The sequence below is a fragment of the Dipodomys merriami genome, unplaced genomic scaffold, assembly GCF_024711535.1.
Source record: "Dipodomys merriami isolate MVZ:Mamm:240054 unplaced genomic scaffold, mDipMer1.0.p SCAF_17, whole genome shotgun sequence".
NCBI lineage: Eukaryota > Metazoa > Chordata > Mammalia > Rodentia > Heteromyidae > Dipodomys > Dipodomys merriami.
This window is the reverse complement of record NW_027203048.1, coordinates 4,169,169-4,194,258: the sequence shown is the minus strand read 5'-3', so window position 1 is coordinate 4,194,258 and position 25,090 is coordinate 4,169,169. Positions and strand designations below refer to the sequence as shown.

Genomic DNA, 25,090 nt, shown 5'->3' with positions numbered 1-25,090 from the left:
TGTTGGAATTTCTGATTATTGTCAGAGAAGTAGAGAGTTGTTTGATGTGGGCACACTAACTTGTGGAAGGTATCCTAAATTGGTTATGGAATTTTCCATACCAAAATCAAAGTCATACACAAGCTGTCTGGACTCAGTTTTCAGGATTAAGGCAGCTGAAGAGTGTTGTCTGTCCCCTTCTTTTGAGTCTCCCCTCCAGATGTACAAAAGAACTACACCCCCAGCCTCCTTCTAGACATCCTGTCATTCCTCCCCCCTCCCCAGACCACATTATCCCCACAATAGCTAGGTGCATCTGCCCCCTCAACTCTACTTAGTCTTATAACCACATTAACCTTTAGGGGCTGTTCTAGCTATTCATCATTTTCTCTAGAAATGTGACTATCTGTCTTTTTTTACTCAAAGTGAGTAGCTTCCAGGCACAGGTCTCTGGTTTATTTCCCAGTTCAACCAAATAGAAAGCTTCAAGCCTTAACTAAAGTATCCTGTCTTCCTAAAAAGAAGGCTTGCCAGGGTCACAGCTTCTCCAGTTGCAAGAAATAAGCACTCATTCAAACTCATCTGAGCCAGTCTGAAAAGTTTATTATAATTTCTGGGATAACCATGCTGCCCCAGAAAATGGAAAAAAGCTGAAAATGGCTAAGGATGTATGTTGGTGTCAGAGTACTTATCCAGCATGTGTGAGGCCCTGGTTTCAAGCCTTGACACTGCAAAAAGAAGAAAAAGGAAAGGAAAGACAGGAAATTAGGAAGAGAGTGAGGAAGGGAGTGATGGGAAGGACGGAGGAAGGCAAGAAAGAAGGGAGGAAAGAAGGAAGGGAGAGAGAGGGAGAGAGAAACAGAGGGAAGGAGGGAAGGAAGGAATGAACGAACGAATGAAGGAAATCTAGAAGGACCATCATATGCTATTTTGACCATAGGACAGGAATCGGAAATAGACAGCTGTCAGGAAAAAGGTTGCTACCCTGTGAAATCCATGCTCCAAATACCCAAAATCTTCAGGCTTACATAACTGCTCAATACATCACTTTGTATATCTACTTCTTTCTTCTTACCACAATGGCTTTTTTTACTTCTCTGCCCACATGATGGGAAATGGCCCCAGATAAATCCTAAGATTTGCCTGGTACTGGTAGCTTACACCTGTAATCCCTGCTGCTCAGGAGGCTGAGATTTGAAGATCACAGTTGGAAGCTAGTCCCGGCAAAAAAGTCTGTGAGATTCTTGTTTCCAGTAAACCACTCAGAAAAAGCCAGAAGTGGTGCTGTGGCTCAAGTAGTGGAGCACTAGCCTTGAGCAAAAGAATCTTAGAGACAGCACTCAGGCCCTGAATTCAAGTCCCAGGACTGGCAAAAACAAAAAACAAACAAAAAAAAAACACCCAAGATGTGAAGTTCTTCAGCTCAGACAACCTAGACTAGATAGAATTCTCATTCCAAAACCTCAGAAAGTAATCTTATTCCACGGTGGCCACCTAGGTGACAAATCATGACCAAATAAATGGCTGTTTATACTCAGAGTCAAGTATCAGGCATGAGCCGGAATGAAGGAGTGATTCTTAAAGAAAGTGGATGCTGTCCTGGTGAATAACCCACAGCCCCGCAACAACTATGCTACCACACTTAAGAATTTACTACAATTATGCCCAGTCACCAACTGAGAACCTGGCAAGGCCATTTGGGTAAAGAAAGGCCATTTGCTGTAAAGAAGGCAGTGTAGAATCTGTCCGGTCCTCCAATCAGCAATCTTTTGTTTTTGGTCGGTCATGGAGCTTGAACTCTGGGCCTGGGCGCTGTCCCTCAGCTCTTCAGCTCAAGGTAAGCACTCTACCGCTTGAGCCACAGTGCCACTTCCGGTTTTCTGGTGGTTTATTGGAGATAAGAGTCTCACAGACTTTCCTTGCCTGGGCTGGTTTTGAACCGCGATCCTCAGATCTCAGCCTCCTCAGTAGCTAGGATTACAGGCATGAGCCACCGGCACCCGGCTGAATCAGCAATCTTTTGTGGTCGGAGCAACTTCAAAAAGCAGCTGGAGATGCAAGGTGGCGTCCTGCAAACACTTGGGCTGGCACTGGAAGTAGATAAGCAGGAAATACACCAGGATACCACTGAGCAGGAACAGGAAGATGTACAACAACTCCATCTGGGGATGGTCGATGATGGGTGCCAGCACCAGGAATAGAGAAGCCAGAAGCATGATGACAGGGATGGCGGTGGGAACCTGCATCGGGCAGAGTGAGCATTTGGCTACTGACATACGTGTAAAGGGAGTTTCTGCTGCTCCTTTCTGCTTCTTGCTGCCTATATCCACCATCAGCTCCTCTCTGCCAGGGTACCTTGACTGGGCCAATGGAGTTAACTTCTGGGCTGAGAACTACTCAAGAAGCAAAGGCGTGGGGATCAGTGTAAGCATCTCTGCTAAGTGAATAAAAGTGCATATCCCCTGTATTTGTCCCCTATTGTTCTCCACTAGGGTCCTCCAAAGGAGAAATGATCAGCTCCACAGCAAGTAGAACCATGCTTTGTGATTAGATGTCCTTCATCCACCCCAACAGCAAATAAGAAAAAAAAATTGCCAAATATAATAGTGCTATTCATTTATATTCTTTTGTTTGTTTTTTCTTTGCCAGTCATGGGGCTTGAACTTAAGGCCCGGGCACTGTCCCTGAGCTTTTTTGCCCAATGCTGGTGCTCTATCCACTTGAGCCACAGTTCCATTTCCACTTTTTTGGTGGTTAATTGCAGATAAGAATCTCATGTACTTTCCTGCCTGGGTGGCTTTGAACAGAGATCCTCAGCTCTCAGCCTCCTGAGTAGCTAGGAATACAGGCATGTAGCCACCAGTACCTGTCTTTCCCCCTATGTTCTTTCTCTGGGCTTTTGAGACTGTAGTCCAAAAAGTTTCCTCATATAGTAGCTGAGGGTGAAAAAAATCCAATGCTCTCTGGTAATCTTCACTTCTCAGGAGGTTGAGATTTGAGGATCTCAATTTGAATCCAGCCTAAGTAGGAAAGTCCATGATACTCTTATCTCCAGTTAACCACCAAAAACTCAAAATAGAGCTGTGGCTCAAGTGGTAGAGCCCCAGCCTAAACAAAAATGCTCAAGGACAGCACCCAAGCTCTAAATTCAAGTCTCAGAACTGGCACATACACAGGCATGTACATTCTCTCTCTCTCTCTCTCTCTCTCTCTCTCTCTCTCTCTCTCTCTCTCTCTCTCTCTCTCGCTCGCTCGCTCGCTCGCTCTCTCTCTCTCGCTCTCTCTCGCTCTTCCCCCCCACCCCATGTCTATACCTTGTAAGTTCGGGAAAGATTCTTTGTCTTTATCCTCAAGTACAAGAGACAGCTAATGGTGGTTCCATAGATGATCCAGGATATGAAGCTACAAGGAAAAGTAAAGAATAGATCAAGCACTCTCTGGATGGATTTGGAGAGAGTACCCCAAGAGTGGAAGGAATGTTTGTGCTTCCTGGAAGCTGGTGTTCTCTGCACAGATTGGCCCATTCATAGCAGAGTGCCCCTCCCCGCCACTCCCAGCCTATCTTTGCACTTAGGGTTGATGACATAGCATATGAACCACTAAGCAGCCCACCAAATCCTCATCTCTGCCCTCTTCAGTGTCTATAGTTGAGTGTCTGCTGTTAGACTAATAAAAACTCCATCTAAGCATGGAAGCAGAGTCTAGACCAAGCAATGTCTGGAGGTCAAAACCAAGCTACCTCTTGAGGAAGCATTGGTTCCTAGTTGGAATGACTTTTCCTAGGATTCTTGCTCTGTGCTAGGATATTCTCAGTCCCTTTCCTCAGTCTCCACCCAAAGACACCACCCTCCCGTGCTCACTATGGACTTGATATTATTCTTTCTCATGGGGAAAAGATGAAAGGAGGAAAAAGCATGTCTGTTACTTACTGTTCTTAAAAGAGCCAGGCCAAGCACAGTATGTTCTGTTCCAGATTAATTAGACAACAAAGGAAGGGAACATGCCATGCCTGAATTATTGCCAGATCTCCCTCTGCACCCATTAGGCTTGCCTGCTGGTTTAAGAATCTGCCTGTCCACAGAGACGGACAAAGGGTGAACACACGCAGCAGTGGTACTCACTGGACACTATGTTGAAAATGAACTATACCATTTGTGAGTGGGGATGGCAGGGAAAAACTATGAGAGAATAAGGGAAGGGATGGTGTTGTCCAAAAAGAAATGTGCTCTTTACCTGACTTATGTAACTGCAGCCCCTCTGTACATCACCTTTGTAGAAAACAATAAAAATATTTTTAAAAAGAATCTGCCTGTCAACCCTCTTCAAATGAGCTTAAAAAAAAGCTAGTGACCTTTTTTTCTGTGATTTCCATTTTGAGAAAAATAGTAAAAGAGGGTCAGACCATCTCCCGATTTTGATGCATTCACTAGCTAGGTCAACATAGGCTGGCATGGGTGAACCGAGCTCAACAGATAGTACACTAGAACCAAATCCAGACTACAGACCCAGACTAAAAAGGGGGAAAAAGTCATACCATGCCAAGGGCTCCAAGGAGTGTTAATAATGCCTGAATACACTTCCACATAATAAAGGACCAAGAAAGAAGAAAAATAATAACAATGACAACAGAAGCCTTTGACTATTTTTGGTTTTAAAAAAATCTGTCCTATTGAATTTGGGGGAACAGAGAAAGAAAAAGAGCCACATTTAATTTTGGAAACATGACTCAAAAAGAATGTCTGAAATGTGTTGCTACCCTACTGACACTACGCTTCCAGAAGTGGGCATATATGTTTATACACATGCACATGTGGGTGTGTATACGCAGAGCTCAAGAGGTATTACACATGTGTCCATATGTATGTGTATAAGTGCAAGTGGGTAGATGCGAAGGCCCCAAAAGAGCATCTGTGCATGTGTGTGCAAGGTGCTCACAGGACTATATAGGTGCACAGATGCCCATGACCCAATGCCCAGCCTAGGACAAGTCTCACTTGCCTCAAGAGGTTCACTATAGTGCTGAATTCTCCTGGGATGATCAAGATCAAGGCCACAACTGCGGTGAACATCAAGGCTGGAGCAGGTGTCAGGTGATACACATGAAGCATGGACAGCAGATGGGGCTGGAAAGCAGAGCAGGTGTCGGGGAGTCCCCAGAGGAACCCCTAGAAGGAATGTCTCCCCGGTGTGCCCAAGATAATAGTCACACCACAGTTTCTGGGTTGTCAGTCTCTGTGGCTCACCTAGTTGACCAGATGCCAGGACAAGGGTGTCTGTATTATCACCCTCTGCCCCACGTGACCCAGGGCCATAATCACTCTGATACCTGGAGGTGAAGCTGAGAAGTGTGGAATGCTCACATCAGACTCTCAGAAGAACAGAGTTCATGTCTTATGAGGGAAGTCTTTCTACAGGCTAATTGCTAGGTTCAGAAAATAGGAAGCATAGCGTGCAGGGTTTCTAGCATCCTCCGTAGCCCCCACCCCACCAGGCCTGCCCATGAACCCCATCTCTCACCATATGGCCCTCTCTTGCAGCTGCGAAGCACACACGACTGCCACTGAAGAACGTCCCATTGACGGAACCAAATGTCGAAAGGGCAACAGCTACAGGCATCAGCCAGGCCCAGGATCCCAGAACCTGTTTCCTGTGAATGCAGAAAGATCAAGGGAAGGAACTCTAAAAGAATTAGATGATAGCCACAAGGCCCTCTGTCCTTGGAAATGGAGCAAGCATTGCATTCAAAGGCAAGTTCAAATATACATAGAGCACCACCTTTCCCCATCCTGAATGTCTAGTGCCCCAGGACATACTTCAGGATGCACTCACCCCCAGACCACAGCCATCGCCTTAGAGGAGAGGATCTCACTGGGCGAAAGCACCAGCAGGTAACTGATATTGACCAAGAGGTACAAGCTGGTGACCATAGGAATGGCGATCATCACTGCCCATAACAGGTTTCGCTGCAGGGTTTGAGAGAGGAACACATGTTAGCCCGTAAGGTCAATCTAGGCCCCCCCAAAATTACTGGCACTGTGCTGGTGATGAGGATTTCCAGGAGCCCTTCCTGTCCCTCCTACATGAGTTTGTGATTAACAAAACATGGACATGCATTCAGGCAAATGAGCTGGGAGACTTCACAGGGCAAGAACCAGAATCAGAGCAGCACAGGTATAAAGGATCTGACCTGGTGGGAAGAAGAGTGATCATGAAAACTCCCAGGAGAAGGTAGAACTTCAACTAGGTTCTCCTTGAAGAGTGGGAGGGATTTGGGTGGAGGGGAAAGACAGGAATTCCTTGTAGGGGCAACCAAGAGATCAGAGCAGAGAAACAGAAACAGAAAAGTTGAAGATCTCATTTGTCTGCTATTCAGTAGCAAACTGGCTCTGCCTGGGCCCAGGTGAGATGACCTGTAGCCAAGTAGCAAAGGTTGTCCCCTCACAGGCCTCCCTGCAGGATGCCCTTGGCAAGGTAAGCACTCAGCATATATGACCCAGCCCCACACTTATTCAGGGGCAAAGAGCCTGGTATACTTTTGAACTTGACCTCCCTGGGCAGCCCTCCTACCAATAAGCATCTATTTAAAAAAGTCAGCAGAGCCCCAAGCTATACCATGAACTGGAATCTAGCCAAAACACCACAAGAGCAGTGAGAGTTTCTGATTTCACTCTTAGGGTTCTTAGTTCTCCACTTAAAGCCCAGGGAATCTGCCCATAAGCCTGGCCCTGGTTTACCAAAGGTTTCACGGTTTCTTGGAAGCAAAAGTATGAAATGAACAAAGATGCTCCTCATGCATACTTTGGAGAGCTAAGTTAATGCAGAATCTCAAATGCTGGTATTCAGAGAATTACCTTAGGATATGCTTTGATACAGACCCATCATCAGAAATATTCTGGATCCAGTAGGGACCAGAAAACTGTAGCTGTGGACCAAATCCAGCCTGCCACCTGCTTTTTTGTCAATGAAGTTCTATTGGAACACACCTGCCCTCCTTTGTTCACCTGGCAGCTTTCATGCTACTACAACAGAGTTGAGTCACTGTGATAGATGTCAATAGCCTATGGGTCCTAAAATCTTAACTCTCGGATCCTTTATAGACAAACTTTTCTGATCCTCACTGTAAGCACTGAATTTTGTCTCCTTTATTTTTTTTTTGGGTCCTGTCGTGGGGCCTGAACTCTGGGCCTGGGCACTGTCCCTCAGCTCTTCAGCTCAAGACTAGCACTCTACCACTTGAGCCACAGCACCACTTCCAGCTTTTTTTCTTTTTGCTTACGTGGTACTGAGGAATCGAACCCAGGGCCTCAGACATGCAAGGCAAGCGCTCTACCACTGAGCCACCTTCCCAGACCCTGTCTCCTTTATTTTTAACACCCTCCCCACCCCTACGCCATCCTTTCCCTGGCCTAACTGCAAGGCCAGGGCCCAGATTCAGAGAGGCAGAGATTCGAGCACTGCAAGTTAAAGGAGCCTCTGTTTCTGTTCTGCAACGCCAAAGCCAACCTGAGCACACTCTAACCATTCACTGGCAGCCATAGAGTTGCTTCCTGTACTCAGCCCAAGCCATCTGCTATGAGTGATTTTACCACTGGTACCCCAGCTATTATGATGGTGGATTTTCTACACAAATAGATGAAGCACAAAGAATTATATGCTAAAATAAAAATGAAGTCCCTGGACAGCTGGCTCTCTTTCTACTCTTGGACTTCAGTTTCTAAGTCACTACTCTTCTAACTTCTCCCCAACCATCCTCCAGGGAGCCTTTGCCAAGACTCAGCTATAATAAGCCCTAAATCAGTCCAGGGGACATAGAAGAAAAGATTTATAGTCTTCTTTCTCTGAGAATTTGAGTTCCTACAAGGGAGAAATCAACATCATCATCATCATCATCATCATCATCATCATCATCATCATCATCATCATCACAAACAACAATATCCTAAGCAAATACACTCATAGCAAAGACTTAATATCCATAGTCACAAAACATGCTCTAGTGGAGTCCTAAGCTGCTCTGTTCCCGCAGGATGATGATGACTGGTCACCCCTAGACTTATGGGAGGAAGGATTGGCTTATTCCTTTGTTCTGAAGTAGGTTGTTTCCACAAGTAGCCCCCAGGCTTTAGCAATGGAATTAAGTGTATATAGCAATGCTCTGTAGAGAAAATGCCAGATGTCTAGCAGAGCCATTAATCCTGACCACTGTGGACAATATAAATTCAAAATAATTTCCCCTCTCCAAACTTTACTTTCTGTGTGTGGAAAATGGAGTTAATAGTACCTATTTGAGAAGGAGGAGACCAGAGGTGATGCCATAGAGTTCATTTCTTTCCTGAGGAGAGAGGCTTCATGAAACTCACCTAAAAGGTGGGCTGGCATTCAAGTCCATTGAGTACAGGCAGGGAACCCATGTTTCCAACTAGCTTGCTCATGGTCTCAGTCACCTCCAAATCTGGATCATTGGCACTTCAGTAACTGGCGATGCTACAGAGATCTACCCCTGGAGCAGTATGCTGGACTTACCTTTGGGTTCTTTAGTTCCTCTGTCACAAAGTTGATGCTCCCCCAACCTTCAAAGGACCACAGTCCCTGGTAGAAAGCCATGCCGATGCTCCCTGCCTGTAGTGTTGTGTTTTGGAAGGCAGACAGGAAAACTTCAGTTCGGGCATGACCTTGGCCCAGCACCACAGCCCCACCTATCACGATGACCAGCAACGAGAACACCTTGGCAGCTGTGCACACATTCATCAGTACAGTGGCCAGCCGAGAGCTCCACATGTTGACCAGCATTAGCATCAGGATGCAGGAGGCAGCCGCGCTCTTGACTGCGACCTGGGGCAGTGAGGTGCAGCCAGAGTAGAAGGGAGCCAGGGTATACTCAGCAAAACTCAGAGAGCCAGCAGCGATGGCGGCTGGTCTCCCCACTAGCACGTAAGTATAGGCTACCAGGAAGCCTGGCAAAGAGCCAAAGGTTCGTAAGATATAGGCATATTCTCCTCCGGATTCAGGGATCACAGCCCCCATCTCAGCAAAGCACAAGGCACCCAGCATGGTCAGGAGACCACAGACTGCCCACACCACAAGACTGCCTCCTGGGCTGCCCATGTGAACCAAGACCCCCTGTGGTGACATGAAGATGCCAGAGCCGATCATACAGCCAGCACTGAAAGACACGGCACTCCACAGCCCGATCTCCCTCCTCATGGTCAGTCCCGGTGTCCCATCGCCTGGCTCTTGTGCCAGCACCCTCTCATTGCCTCCCCACTCCTTACTTCTCATCTTGGTACTCCCAACGGACACTGTCTCTGGTTAGATGTGAGAAGCACCGCTTTTATAGCTATTGTCTGCGAGCTAGCCGAGGGAGTTAATAATTACAGCGTTGGAGGAATCCGAGCCAGTGGTCAAGGACCTAGGGTGTGGTCTAAAAGGAGCCGATCAAGCTCCCATCTGCCCAGCTCAGACCCTGGCACAGACAGGCGGCAGGTGCTCAGAGAATGGTCAGGAGAGAACAGTTTTCAAAGCCTGAGGTATACAATGCTGTGATTGAGCCCGGGCCTAGCACGTGCAAAGCCGTAGGTTTCACCTCCTAGCATCACGAAAGAATAAAAGGAAGAAAGAAGGAAATGAAAAATAAACAGCTGTTGCCCAGTTCCATGGCAATTCTTAGGGGATGAGGGATGGATGAGTGCGAAGCCGCTGCACAAATGAGAAGCCTAGGAGATCTTTACAGCAATTTTCCTCCAGACTGTACCAGAAAACAAAGATCCTAGTGCAGACAGCCTGGAATGAAAACTGCACGAACCTTGCCCCAAGGAAGAACCAAGATGATCAAAAGAAAAGGACCCAGCCCAGGCCCGCTGGGGCTCAAGCCTGTAATTCTGTAATTCTACCTACTTGAAAGGAAGAGATCTGGGACTGCTGTTTAAGGGAAGGGGGGGGGGCAAGAAAATTTTTCAAGACTCCATCTCAACCAAAGACTGAGCACGATAGTGCATGCCTGACACCCTAGCAACTTGGGGAAGCACAAAGGAGAGTATCTTAGCCCAGGCTGGTCCTGGCATAAACCAAGATCTAATCCTATGTTGAAAACAACCAGTGTAAAAGAGGGCTGGAGACATGGCTCAAGTGTAGAGTGCCGGCCTAACAAGTGTGAGGGCCTGAGTTCAATCCCCAGTACAGAAGGAGGAAGAGGAGGAGGAAGTGGAGAAGGAGGAGAGGAGGAGGAGGAGGAGGAGGAGGAGGAGGAGGAGGAGGAGGAGGAGGAGGAGGAGGAGGAGGAGGAGGAGGAGGAGGAGGAGGAGGAGGAGGAGGAGAAGGAGAAGGAGAAGGAGAAGGAGAAGGAGAAGGAGAAGGAGAAGGAGAAGGAGAAGGAGAAGAAGAAGAAGAAGAAGAAGAAGAAGAAGAAGAAGAAGAAGAAGAAGAAGAAGAAGAAGAAGAAGAAGAAGAAGAAGAAGGAAGAAGAAGAAGAAGAAGAAGAAGGAAGAAGAAGAAGAAGAAGAAGAAGAAGGAAGAAGAAGAAGAAGAAGAAGAAGAAGAAGAAGAAGAAGAAGAAGAAGAAGAAGAAGAAGAAGAAGAAGAAGAAGAAGAAGAAGAGGAGGAGGAGGAGGAGGAGGAGGACGAGGACGAGGACGAGGAGGAGGACAAGGAGGATGAGGAGGACGAGGAGGACGAGGAGGAGAAAGAGGAGGAGGAGGAGGAAGAAGTGGAAAAGGAGGAGGAGAGGGGGGGGAGGAGGAGGAGGAGGAGGAGGAGGAGGAGGAAGTGGAAAAGGAGGAGGAGAGGGGGGGAGGAGGAGGAGGAGGAGGAGGAGGAGGAGAAGAAGAAGAAGAAAGAAAAAGAAGAAGAAGAAGAAGAAGAAGAAGAAGAAGAAGAAGAAGAAGAAGAAGAAGAAGAAGAAGAAGAAGAGGGGAGGAAGGGGAGGAGGAGGAGGAGGAGGAGAAGGAGGAGGAGGAGGGGAGTTTGTACAGGGCTGGAAAGGTGGCTCAGTGGTAGAGTGCTTGCCTCGGACAGCACCCAGGCCCAGAGTTCAAGCCCCATGACTGATAAAAAAAAAAAAAAAAAAGAAAGCTTGTTCTTCAACAAGATAGAAGGAAGTGGCTAAGAGTACAGGTTATGGCTGGGCATGATGGTTCAAGTCTATAAGCCTAATAATTTGAGGCGGCAAGAGACTAACCCAGGAGAGACAATGAAATCCTGTTTTGAAAACTGAAACAACAACAACAACAAATGAACAAAAAACCAAAGTACAGACTCTGGATAAAACTGCTGAGTCCAAATCCAAGCTGTAGATCTTCATAATTGTATGACCTTGAACAAGGTCTCTGAACTTCCCCTTATTCATCCATCAATTAATAATACTTACCAAATTAGTATTATACTGTTTGAAGAATTAACTTACTATTCAAAGTAGCTAGACTAGTTTAAAATGTGTAGTAGTAAGCTTATGGGAAACTTACTCTCTGGCTGAGTTTCATTGTTTGAGTCTCAGGAAGAGGGGATGATAATAATACCAGGAGGAGATAAAAGTTTAGTGATAGATGCATACACATGCATGTATGTAACACATATATTATAATATATATTGTATTATTAATGGTAAATAATACTTAATTCAACACTAAATTGATTTCATTGATTTATAAATAATGTTCATTTAGCATATAAATTTTTATTGATCATTCCATTTATTTTTTTAAATTTTTTATTGTGAAAATACCATACAGAGGAGTTACAATTACAAGGGCAAGGTAATTAGTACATTTCTTTTTTGGGGGGGAGGGGGTCCGGTCGTGGGATCTGAACTCTGGGCCTGGGTGCTGTCCCTCAGCTAGCGTTCTACCACTTGAGCCACAGTGCCACTTCCGGCTTTTTTCTTTTTGCTTATGTGGTGCTGAGGAATCGAATCCACGGCCTCAGGCATGGCAAGTGCTCTACCACTGAGCCACCTTCCCAGCCCCATGAGTACATTTCTTATCAAGCATTGTTACCTCCTCCTTTGTTTCCCCTGCTCATCCCTTCCCATCCCCCCCCCCATTCCATTTATATTTAAATATTAGGTTAAAGAACCTTTGCTAGTATTGTTATAGAAAGGTGAATAGGAAGAATATGGACTTTTGGGGTAAAAATGCTGAATCCGAAAGTGGATGTTTCAGTTTCTCAAACAGGTTCACCTAGCTCATGCCAGCCATCTGGCAGACTTGGATCTCATGTACATATATAAATCAATACAATTCTTGACATGTGCCAGAACCTTCACTGTCAAAGTTCCTATTGTGTCCACACTACCTCTCACTCCCAGGCATTGTAGCCTCCTGGGCACTGATTTCTAGGAAATGTGAGACCACCTTCTTCCCAAAATCCCTGGGAAGAGAACGCTCTAAGATTCCCACCTAGCTAGAAGAAAAAGAAGAGCAGAGAGGCAGATGGGGAAAAAATAGAATGAAAGGGAAAGAATTGGGAAAGGAGAGAAGTCTAGAGGTCCAGGAAAGATCCTAGCAGTAGTCCCTGGTCAGACTTAACTTGTTATTATATAACAAAAGCCCTGAAATCACAGCCTTCTCCTTCATTTGGACTGTTGCTGGTAGACATTGTGAAACTTGGAGTTTGAAAACAGTCTTTAAGCCTAGCTTCATCATTGGTATCAATTTCAATTTGGAGGTAGGGGGGTGCATAACCTGCTAGAAAAACTCACAGAACTTACTGAAAGCTTTTATACACATGCTTGTGGTTTCTCACACCCAAAGGTTACAGGTTACAATCAGCCAAAGTTGGAAGTACACAGAGCAGGCTCCAGAAGAGCCTAAGGATATAAGCACAAGTCTCCCAGGGTTATTTCCTATACATCCAGGACCATGTAACCTTCTCACTATTGATATGCAACAACATACATCTCCTATTACAACAGGACAGCCCACGTGAGCCATGGTATCCACAGTCCTTATTAAGGTTCCATACACACAGATAAGGTTAGTTACCCTGTGGCTAATCTCAATTTCTAGCCCCTCCAGAGGTCAAGTTGATACTTTATGACCCAAAGCACTCACCAAAACATAGCATTACTGTCGGACTGACTAAGATTTCCCAGGCAAAGAGAGGGCACTCCTGTCAAGCATAACATTCCAAAGACTGTAGAGATTACCTCCCAGAAGCTGAAAGCAAAGGCCAGATGAGATCACATCTCTTCTCTACAACACAGAGGTACCTGTGGCCTGAGTAGAATGAGAACATAATACATTTTGTTTGATGTTGGGCATAGAGACCAGGACCTTGCTTATGCTAAGAACGTGTTCTACCACAGAGCTGTAACACCCTCCAGCCCCTATTTTCCTTTTATCATAAACCCTTACTTTATCTTTAATTTAATTTTTAATTAGCAGAAAGTAGTATAGAAGTGTTTTGTTTTGATAATTCCACAGAAGCATGGTATACACAGAGCAAAATCACCACCTCTATTATGCCCTTTCCCGCTATTACAAACGGTGTTTGATGGGTTTGACTGTGCTACTTTTATCTATCTATATATCTATCTTGCTCCTATTTTCATCCTCTTCAGTCTCAGTATCCTTTCCTTTACCAATCCTCCCTCCCATGACCCTTCAGACCACCCCCTTCTATATGCATGTCCTATTATTATTATTGTAATCATCAACATTAACATCATCATTATCATCATCATTTGTGTCCACAAACAAATGAAAATATGCCAGGCTTGGATTTTTTAGCTTGACTTGTTTTTGATGATATTCAATTCCATCATATTCTTGCAAAGATTACCATTTTCTTTATGGCTGAGTATACGCCATGGTGTGTATATGCAATATATTTATATACAGTATATATATATATACAGTATATATATATATATATATATATAATCAGCTGATGTGCCCAACAACCAAGAGTGAATAAAATATATAACATTTTCTTTATCCATTCATTATTATTGGTCATCTCAGTTATTTCCACAGCTTGGCTATAGTGAATAATTTTTTAATAAATATGGCTATGCAGGTATCTTTCCTGTATGCTGATTTATATTCCTTCATATGTTTAAAAAAAAAGTAAGCTGGGAGCCGGTAGCTCTTACTTGTAATCCTAGCTACTCAGGAGGCTGAGGTCTGAGGATCATGGTTCAAAGCCAACCTGGATGGGAAAATCCATGAGACTCTTACCTCCATTAAACCACTAGAGAACTGGAAGTAGTGCTGTGACTCAAGTGGTAGAGCACTCGCCTTGAGCTGAAGAGTTGAGTGATAGGCCCAGAGTTCAAGCCCCACAACTGACAAAAAAAAAATAGATGTTGGAGTCATAAAGCATGTATAATTTTAATTTTTGATGAACCTCTGTACTGATTTCCACAATGGTTACCCTCATTTATATTCCCACCAACACCATGTGAGGGTTTCTACTATCTTGCATCCATGCCAGAATTTGTTGTATTTTCTTTGTTTCTTTGTTTCTTTTTTTTTGGGGGGGGGCCTAGGTACTGTCCCTGAAGATTTTTTAAAATTGTTTATTATGATTATAAGTGTGGTGTACAAAGGGGTTGCAGTTACCTAAGTCACCCGTAGAGTACATTTTTTAGACAAAGTCATCCCTTCCCTCACTCTCTCCTAGTGTTTCCTTCCCATCTCCACCCACAAGTTACATACTTCATTTTCAACATTGTACCTAGTGAGTACCACTGCTTTGTCCCTTTGTCCCTCCATTTCTGTGTGCCCCTTACCCTCTTAAAGACAGGTTAAACAAACAAGACAAACTTCTCTTGTTTTCATTTCCTGGAGTTCATTTTGATAAATATTATTTTATGTGATCAGAGGCACAAAGGCGTTCCACCTTTGTGTTCCTCCCCTAAGAGTTCTTCCTTTGGCCTCACTGTGTGTGAATGCCTAGAGCCCTGTCTAATTATCATGTCCCAGTGTATTTTAGGTTTAGCTTCCACATAAGAGAGAAAACATGCCATTTGTCTTTGAGCTTGGCTTACCTCACTAAACATTTATTCTAGGTCCATCCATAAAATGGGTACTGTTTATGTTATATTTATATTATATTTACGTTATATATATATATATATTAATTTTTAATTAAAACAAAAAGATCAGTTTCAAAGCTTCGACATGTCTGATGCAAATGTGTTTTGTTAGGTTCAAGGAAAATCAGCCTAGTTCTCCCCTCACTGAGGTCCAGTCTTTCCCTATAGATACGAGGCCTCAGGGAGCCTGTCCATCACCTGCCTCTGTAGAGGGGAGCAGAACTGAAGATCCCCGCTGGGGGCCAATCCCAGAAATGCTGGCTTGTGGAGGATATCAGTTACTGGCCTTGACTTCTAACACTGTATGATGTACATCTAGTCCCATAAAATACCGAAATGTGGATAAATAAGAGAGGCTTTTAAGTGCAACCTTCTAACCTCAAACTAGCTAAGAATTAACAGAGTGCAACTATGACACGAATGTAGCCCAGAAGAATACTGACACAGCCTTGGAGATGAACAGATCTGACACCATCTTTTCCTGGTGATGACACTAAACCTCAAAGCAGGGCAAAGTGGGGCCCAGGTCACCCACTCGGAAGTGACTCCAGGCATGTTGAGTGGTGACTCGGTGATTCCAGTCTCCACTCCCAAGGTCAGGACATGCTGGGTCACAAAATGCTCCTCCCCAAAATGACATCTGGGAACAAGGAGGTGTGGAATAACTGCACGGCAGTGAAGGTAAAGGGCTTGAAGAGCTATATGAAGGACATGGCCCTGTCCTCTGTGTCCCCTGACTCAGCCACAACGTCCTTTGTTCAGCTGCACACTCGGTATCTATCTCATGAGCATCCATAATCTATGGCGCAAGTGGGGCCTAGGGGTTCCCCTCCCTGGGGCGCACCCATGTCCAGTAGCTCTGGCATAGAGCCCACGGGGTTTTCAGCCACCTCCACCTGCTCTGTGTTTCACGCTGGTCATCCCCAAGACCTGGTGGTGGCCCCAAGCTGCGTCGTCCTATGGTAGCCGCCAGGTCACTCCATGACTCCCAGGCCCCGCCCTGCTGTGGAGGCTGCAAGAACATGGCCAGCTCTCCCACTGCACCTGGGTGAGAAGAAAATGGCACAATCCGAGGAAGGATAAGCCGGCTACTGGAATAATACAATTTTTCCTGTATTGGTAAATTTAAAGAATAAACATATGTACATACATGTGTGTGTGTGTGTGTGTGTGTGTGTGTGTGTCCAAAATGAAGCAAACCAGAAAATACAAGAGAATTCAGACAAACCAAATGACCACAGTATCTCTGGGATCCTCCACCATGACTGGCACAGAAATAAGACCATTTAGGGTCCTGGAGCTTAAGGGAAAAAAATCTCAGTATCTACAGGTCTAAGGACACTGTGGCAGCAAGCCAATGACTTGCTACAAAAGCCCCTGGATCCTGGACACTGTTTCTTAACCCCTTCTTGACAGAGACTCTCTCTGAACCCAAATCCGATGAGCCTGCATCCAAGTGGTCATAGCTGGAACATGGATCTAAGGGGAAGGGGGTGGGGGAGAGGGAGAGGTTGCTGTGGGGGGGGTCTCTAACCTGTCATTCCAGGGGTCCCTTCCCAGGATACTGGCTCCCCAACCAGGTCCTTCGTTCCCTTCACTTGGGAAGATTCTGTTTCTCTGGGTCTCACTGTACCCTTGGGACGTCCCCGGCAGGCTGCTCAGCCACGGTCCTGATATCCTGTCCCCAGGGGCCTTGTTCCTGGGCCCTTCGGCCCTGTGAGAGCAGGGAAAGCCACTGTCCACTCAGAGCGTTTGAGTCAGTGCCAGGCTTCCCTGAGGCCCCCTGTTCCCAAGTGCCAAGGAGGAAATAACTGGGCACATGTGTACTTCAGTAGTCGGGACAAAGAAGCAGCTCCCTGGGTGTCCTGAACTCATTTCCTACCTCATGGGACCCTACAAGGACAGGACTGAGTCCTGAGGGAGAAAAAGCCCCAGGGCTGAAGGTCATCTTGGCCCTACTCCCCACCCACAGAGTAGGGCACAGGCAAAGTCTCCTGGCTGGATGTTGGGACAGGGACTGTGGGCTGCTGCCCTCTAGTGGGATTAGAAGTACAGAAGAGAGCACAGGAAAGAGGAGGAGCAGGAGAGGAGAGGAGGGGAGAGGGAGGGAAAAGGAAGGAAGGAGAGGGGAAGGGAAGAAAGCAGAAGGGAGGAGATTGGAGCAGAAGGAAGGGAGAAAGGAGGAAGAGAAGAGAGGGGAGGGATGGGAAGGGGAAGGTAGAGGAAGAGAAGGTAGGAGAAGATGAGAACGATATGAGAAATGGGGTGGGGAGAAGGGGAGAGAATCAGGCAGACGGTATTTCTACCCGTGGTGTGGATCAGCACCTGAGAGTTCATTCACACGGAGGGCCTGGCCTCTCACTCAGCCCTGACCAAGTGCCAGCTAGGCTGGAAATTCCTGATCCCATAGTTTCTGCTCATCTTATCCAGATGTTCCTCTAGGAGGCCCCTTTGGGACCACGTGCCAGATGGGCAGCTCAGATGTCACTATCCTCTGACTCCAACTGTGACTTCCACAGCACCTTTCGGGTTTTGCTGTCTAATTTTGCCCTAGACCCCCTCCCAGAGCCTCATGCCTAAATTCCAGTTCCCCACTGGGTATCTACTAAACACCCCAACTCAACACATTCAAAATACAGCTTATCCCCTTTCCCAGAGACATTTAAAAACCACTGCACTTTAAGGCAATTTGTTATGTAGCCAAAGCTAATTAATAGCCTTATCCTATATCTCAATGGAAGTGGAGTCTATAATTTCTAATATTCTCCATTTCCCTCAGGAAGTTTAAGATAAGCTTCATCCTCACCACACAAGAAGCCATAGAGTGGGCTGGGAAGGTGTCTCAGTGGTAGAGCGCTTGCCTTGCATGCTCAAGGCCCTGGGTTCGATTCCTCAGCACCACATAAGAAAAAAGAAAAAAGCCAGAAGTGGCGCTGTGGCTCAAGTAGTAGAGCGCTAGCCTTGAGCTGAGGGATAGCGCCCAGGCCCAGAGTTCAGGCCCCACGACCAGACCCCCACCCCCCCAAAAAAAAGAAGCCATAGAGTAACTTTAAAAAAAAAATCCCAGCCGGGCGCTGGTGGCTCACGCCTGTAATCCTAGCTACTCAGGAGGCTGAGATCTGAGGATCGCGGTTCAAAGCCAGCCTGGGCAGGAGAGACCGTGAGACTTCTATCTCCAATAAACCACCAGAAAACCGGAAGTAGCGCTGTAGCTCAAGTGGTAGAGCGCTCGCCTTGAGCTGAAGAGCTGAGGGACAGCACCCAGGCCCAGAGTTCAAGCCCCACGACCGACAAAAAAAAAAAAAAAAATCCCCTCTCCAAAACACCTAAATATAGTGCAGGAGAGAAAAAATAGGATAATAAAATGTGTTTCTTAGAAAAGAGGGGGGAAAGGCCTAGTATAACAATAACTAGTACTGCTTGGGGCTGACCAATATTTGAACTCCGTGTGTGTGTGTGTGTGTGTGTGTGTGTGTGTGTGTGTGTGTGTGTGTGTGTGTGTGTGTGTGTGTGTGTGTGTGTGTGTGTGTGTGTGTGTGTGTGTGTGTGTGTGTTTCTGATACTGGAGCTTAAACTAAGGACCTGAGCTCTGTCTCTAACCTTTTTTGTTCAAAGGTAGTACTTTACCACTTGAGCCACAGCTCCACTTAAGATTTTACAGTGATGTCGGGCGCCGGTAGCTCACACCTGTAATCCTAGCTACGCAGGAGGCTGAGATCTGAGGATTTCAATTTAAAACCAGCCTCAGCAGGAAAGTCCGTGAAACTCTTATCTCCAATAAACCACTAGAAAACCGGAAGTGGTGCTGTGGCTCAAACAGTAGAGCACTTGCCTTGAGCTGAAGAGCGCAAGGACAGCGCCCAGGCCCAGAGTTCAAGCCCCACGACCACAACAACAACAAAAAGATTTTACAGTGGTTACTTGGAGATCAGTATTTCCTTTGCTGACTTTGAACTGCAATCTTCAGATCTCAGCCTCTCAATAGCTAGAATTACAGACAGGAGCCATTGGCACTCAGCTTGATCTCCTCTTTATATGAGGAGTTCACTTCACGAATCTCATTATAGAAACTAAAAAGTTTCCTCAGACTCCTTTGCAGCCTGGATATGAGCCCAAGACCTCATGAACATTCAAATATACATTCACCTTACTCAGAAAATTGTGGTGTGAGAAGGGATCTGTGATGTGAAGAAGGGTGATGGTTCTAGGGACAATGTCCAGTGCCAGTATTAGTGCTGATGGTAATGTAAGATGCAGGGATTTTCCCAGTGACCTCACCACTGAGTTTTATGTTACAGTTTCCAAAAAGGAGGAACACTTGCCAGCCTGGTTTTCCAGACCTGCTTCCTTTCCAACACTCATTACACTTTTCACAATTTCCATTGAGCACAATAGGCAACAGAAATGTTCTGGAGGCCAGCTACCTAGGTTCAAATCCCAATTTTAATATCAATTGTTAGCTATGTGAGTTTGGGCTGGCTCCTAGCTTCTTTATGCCTTATCTCTATCCAAAATGTGGGGTTTAATCATATTCATCTCAAACTGGGTACACTGACTTGTTATCCTAACTACTTGGAGGCTAAGATCAGGAAGATCGTGCTTACAGGCAAGACTGGGCAAAAAAAAAAAGTTTGCAAGACCATATCTTAACAGAAAAAGCTGGTTCATGACTGTCATCCCAACTACTCACGCACAAATAAGAGGATCATTGTCCAGGCCAGCCCAGGTAAAACATGAGAACTTATCTCAAAACTAACAAGAGCAAAACAGGCTAAAGGCATGACTCAAGGGGTAGAACAAAGCCCTGAGTTTAAATTCCAGTAACACCAAATCGTTGTAGTAATAGTAGTAACAGCAGCAGCAGCAGCAGCAGTAGCAGTAGTAGTAGCAGTCTCAGAGGTACTACCATAAGTATTACTATGAAGTCTGTTAAGGATTACATGAGTTTCACTTATGGAAGAATTTACAACAATGTTTGGCAAAGTATAAATGCTTAATAAATGCTAGCTGTTATTACAATGATTATTATTGCCTAGTATATAAATCAAATTTTCTGTATGAATTGGTCAAGTTTCTGTTGCTTCCAACTAAGAACATTGCCTGATACATTTAGTCACTAATGCAGCATTCCAGGAATGGAGAATGTCTGGCCAGCAGGCCATGTAAGGCCCTTGAAGTCATTTGGTACATGCTGCCACGGACACATTCTTCTCACTGGCTGCCCGTGGCCTGTCTGCCTGCATTGATAATTTTGTATGAGTCGAGAAGGATGTCACAAATACTGAAACAGATCATGGAAGGAGAAAAGTTCCCCACCTCTGTCTGCTGAACTGTAATTTTTTTTAATTTTTTTTATTTTTGTCAGTATGGGGCTTGAACTCTGGACCTAGACACTGTCCCTGAGCTCTTCAGCTCAAGGCGAGTGTTCTACCACTTGAGCCACAGTGCCACATCTGGTTTTCTGGTGGTTAACTGGAAATAAGAGTCCCATGGACTTTCCTGCCCAGGCTGGCTTTGAACCACGATCCTCAGATCTCACCTCCTGAGTAGCTAGAATTACAGGCATGAGTCACTGTTGTGTCCTGAACAGTAATTATACTTGATTTCAAACAATGCCAAATTTCACTTTGACCTTGAGAGGTTCTATTAATTATAGGGAATCACCTTATCCAAACCTACACAGCCCATGTCGGGGTCTGACCTACCTTAACAGCTGAGCTGCTATTGGATGGAGTGTAAAGGGCACAAGGTAGTCATTAGCATGCCACACATACATCCTACGTTAGTACAGCCCCTCCATGTCCAAACAGCAAGACAAGATGAAAGGAGTAAGAACTTCACTGGTAAGAGGAGAGGATCAGGACAGTCTGGAGGAAATCACTGACCAGAAAGAAAGCTTGGCTTGGAGGGAAGGAGAAAGGAAAAGGAAGGCAAGGAATTTGGGGAAGACTTAGCTGCAGCACACTTGGAAGGATCATCTTAGCAAGGAAGTCAAGAAGTCCTCCAGAACCAGACGCTGATAGCTCCACCTGTCATCCTAACTGCTCAGGAGGCTGGGATCTGATGATCACAGTTTGAAGCCAACCTGGGCAGGAAAGTCTGTGAGATTCTTATCTCCACTTAAGCACCCAAAAAGGCCAGAAGTGGAGCTGTAGCTCAAGTGGTAGAGTGCTAGCCCTGAGCACAGAAGCTCAGAGACAGTACCCAACCCCAGAATTCAAGCCCCAGGACAGGCCAGACAAAAAAAAAAAAGTCCTTCAGACAAAGTCCCTGTCAGAGAATTCCCACCTTCCCAATGAATGGCCTCACCTTAGTGTCCTTGCTACTCTCAGTAATTCTGCGTGGGAGCCAGTGTGAATAATGCAGACTTGATGGAAATGTAGGATGGATTTTAGAGGAAGAAGAATCCATTCAGAATTGGACATTGGTACAGCCAGTCCAATACTCTTGACAAGAAAGAGGCAGTTTCTTTATCTTATGATATTAAGAAAAATCCAAATGAGCCATGAGCTAGAAAGATAGATAGGATGCATATACTTTATGTGGTTTTTTTTTTTTTTTTTGGGTCCGGTCGTGGGGCCTGAACTCTGGGCCTGGGTGCTGTCCCTCAGCTCTTCAGCACAAGGCTAGCGCTCTACCACTTGAACCACAACGCCACTTCCGGCTTTTTTTCTTTTTGCTTTTATGGTGCTGAGGAATCGAACCCAGGGCCTCAGGCGTGCAAGGCAAGCACTCTACCACTGAGCCACCTTCCCAGCCCCAGGATGCATATACTTTAAAAAATAAATAAATAAAAAGGGATGCATATACTTTAAAAAATAAATAAATAAAAAGGGCTGGGAAGATGGCTCAGTGGTAGAGTGCTTGCCTTGCGTGCATGAGGCCCTGGGTTTGATTCCTCAATACCACATTAACAGAAAAAGCCAGAAGTGGAGCTGTGGCTCAAGTGGTAGAGCACTAGCCTTGAGCTGAAGTGCTGAGGGACAGCACCCAGGCCCAGAGTTCAGGTCCCACAACCAACCAAAAAATATTTTTTTAAGTACCATGTAGCTGGATGCTGGTGGCTCATGCCTGTAGTTTTAGCTACTCAGGAGGCTGAGATCCAAGGATTGAGATTCAAAGTTAGCCTGGGAAGGAACATCTGAGATTCATATGCAACTAATCAGCAAAAAGCCAGAAGTGGAGCTATGGCTCAAGTGGTAGAACACCATCCCTAAGTGAATAAAGCTAAGAGACAGCACACAGGCCCTCAGTTCAATACCCAGCCCTGGCACCAATAATTTTTTTTTAAAAAGAGTTTATTGAAGGTAAAATGAGGATGGCCACCCAGGAGAAAATACAAATTCTTTGTCCAGAATAACTGTTCCTGGAATGGTGTCCAGGGGATCTAGGTTTTTGTATGTTTAAAAAACACACACACAAACAAACAAGAAGGGGCTGGGAATGTGGCTTAGTGGAAGAGTGCTTGTCTAGCATGCATGAGGCCCTGGGTTCAATTCCTCAGTACCACATAAACAAACAAATAGAAGAACAAAAAGGAGGTTATAGCAAACTAGTTGTCACAATTATAATAGTCAGCAAGAATAGCATATGATAGTATCTGGCTGTTCGTTGTTTATGCTATACATTCCTGGTAAGAAGTGTGATAAGCTGGAGTCAACTATTATCTTTATGGTATCCTGGAACCTGCAAAAATATGCTGTGCTAAGGTCATTGCTGTCTATGCCTCATGAGAGAAACCGAAATCCTCCTCTCACACTCTCTCCCCCTCCCTGCTTCTCTCTCTCTCTCTCTCTCTCTCTCTCTCTCTCTCTCTCTCTCTCTCTCTCTCTTTCAGTCTCTCTCTCTCTTTCATTCTCTCTCTCTCTCCTCTCTCTCTCATCTCATGTTAATCAAGTCTCATTCTGCGTGACTTTTAGCAAGCAGTTATTGTTTTTTTTTTTTTTAATAATAAATCTCATCAGTGGCTTCAGAGTTCTGGAAAGTTTTACCATAGATTCTCAAAGTTCTCAGGAACTTGGACCTATGTTCTTTCCATTCTTCACATGATGTTTCTTGAAGACCCAAACTCTATGATCATAGCTGTTTACAAAAGCTCCCCAAAAGGCATAAAAAAAATCGACTTAAGTGTGGATAAAATTTAAAACAGCCATGATAAAAGATCTAGTGCCCATTCACAATTGATGAACAATCTAATTGTTTCTATAGAATGTAACTATTTTATCTTTAAAATAGAACTGCAAACATATATCCAGACACATTAAACTTCTAAGAATCACATACAGTTTGGACACATATGATTAACAAAAACTAATACAAACATTAGGTGTGTATCTAAATTTTAGCCAACTTTGTCACAAAAGATTACTTTTGTCAGCTGCTAAGGCAGGTACCCTAAGGGGCAAATTCATATGCTTACTGGGGAGTGGAGAGCTACCGCTCTTTCCTTTTGACATTGTTCTTTATTTTTTTCCTTCCTTCCTTTCTTTCTTTTCTTTTCTTTCTTTCATTCTTTTGTCAGTGGTGGGGCTTGAACTCAGGGCCTGGGTGCTATCCCTGAGCTTTGTCACTCAAGACTAACACTCTACCACTTTGAATTACAGCACCACTTCTGGTTTTCTGGTGGTTAACTGGAGATAACAGTCTCATGGAATTTCCTGCCTGGGCTGGCTTTGTGCTGCAATCCTGAGATATCAGCTTAGTGAGTAGCTAGAGTTACAGGTGTGAGCCACCAGTGCTTGGGTTTGGCTTTCTCCCTCCCCTCCCCTCCCTTCCCTTCCCTTCCCTCCCCTCCCTTCCTCTCCCCTCCCTCCCCTCCTTTCTCTTCCTATTCCTTCTCTTCCCTTCCCTTCCTTTCCCTCCTTTCCTCTCTCCCTCCCTCTCTCCTTCCCTCTCTCCTTCCTCCCTCTCTCCTTCCTTCCCTTCTTCCTTCCTTCTTTCTTTCTTCCTTCCCTTTCTTTCTTTTTTCTTTCTTTTCCTTTCTTTCTTCCTTTCTTCCTTCCTTTCTTTCTTTCACTCTACCACTTTGAGCCACAGTTCCACTTTCAGTTTAAGAGGTTAATTGGAGATAAGGGTCTCAGGGAAACTTTTCTGCCCAGGCTGGCTTTGAACTATGATCCTCAGATCTCAGCCTCCTGAGTAGCTAGAATTACAGGCATGAGCCACCAGAGCCTGGCTATTCTTTCTTTTTATATCAGTTAAAAATTTTTGGAGAGGCTGGGAATGTGGCTTAGTGGTAGAGCGCTTGCCTTTCACGCATGAAGCTCTGGGTTCAATACCTCAGCACCACATAAACAGAAAAAGCTAGAAGTAGTGTTGTAGCTCAAGTGGTAGAGTGCTAACCTTGAGCAAAAGAAGCTCAGGGACAGTGCCCAGGCCCTGAGTTCAAGCCCCAGAACTAGCAAAAATAAATAATTTTTTTGGAAAAATTTACACAAAACAACTAAGGTTGCTGAGTCTCAACCTTTTAGGCAACCTTAGAGAAAACTATAAGCCTGTTCTTGTTTGTTTTCTTGTTGGCACTACTGAAGTCTGGCATTACTCAGGCTTTTAAGTTGCTAAGTAGTCACTCTACCACTTCGCTTTGCTTTTAGTTATTTTTTTTTAAATTAAGGTCTTGCACTTATGCGTGGGCTGGCCTGAAGTGAGATCCTCCTATTTAGCTCAAATGATAGGCATTCACCACTAAACCCAGCTTTTTATTAGATAGGTTCCTGAGAACTTCTTGCCCAGGCTGGCTTCAAAGAGTGATCTTCCTGATCTCAACCTCCCAAGGAGCTAGGGTTTCAGGCATGATCTGAAGTACTTGGCTAAACTTGACCAGTTATAATACTGAGGTGAGCATGCTCAGAAGTGTTTGCGCTCGTCATCTTTCCTATTAGAACATGTGATCTATGACCTTGAACTGAACATGCTCAAAAATGTCCTTGCCCCATGGGTACTTTCCTACCAGAGTAGTTGTAGGCTCTAAATATAAATTCCCCACCCTTCCTTTGATCAGGATAGAGCATTGCCTTATAAGTAACCCTCGTACTCTCTTTATAAAGCTTTCTCCACTATTTTATTTCTTGGTTTTTTGAT

The 25,090-nt window shown here is 45.1% G+C and overlaps 1 protein-coding gene across 3 annotated transcripts in view; it reads right to left on the bottom strand.

The window, feature by feature from the left end:
* Positions 1–562: 562 nt before the first annotated feature.
* The window catches only part of LOC138829071 (b(0,+)-type amino acid transporter 1-like), a 50,612-nt gene continuing 26,084 nt past the window's right edge, over positions 563–25,090 (bottom strand). Inside the window, exons 1-6 of one of the 3 annotated variants that reach the window (XM_070025057.1) lie at positions 8,503–9,267; positions 5,809–5,942; positions 5,497–5,626; positions 4,978–5,102; positions 3,294–3,381; positions 563–2,219 (exon numbers count right to left, since the gene is read on the bottom strand). In XM_070025057.1, coding sequence (XP_069881158.1) covers positions 1,989–2,219; positions 3,294–3,381; positions 4,978–5,102; positions 5,497–5,626; positions 5,809–5,942; positions 8,503–9,258 — 1,464 coding nt within the window. In that variant the 5' untranslated portion in view covers positions 9,259–9,267 and the 3' untranslated portion in view covers positions 563–1,988. Of the gene's footprint in view, positions 2,220–3,293; positions 3,382–4,977; positions 5,103–5,496; positions 5,627–5,808; positions 5,943–6,166; positions 6,291–8,502; positions 9,268–25,090 lie in introns of those variants that run through there. The other 2 variants (XM_070025059.1, XM_070025058.1) reach the window with 2 other exon arrangements.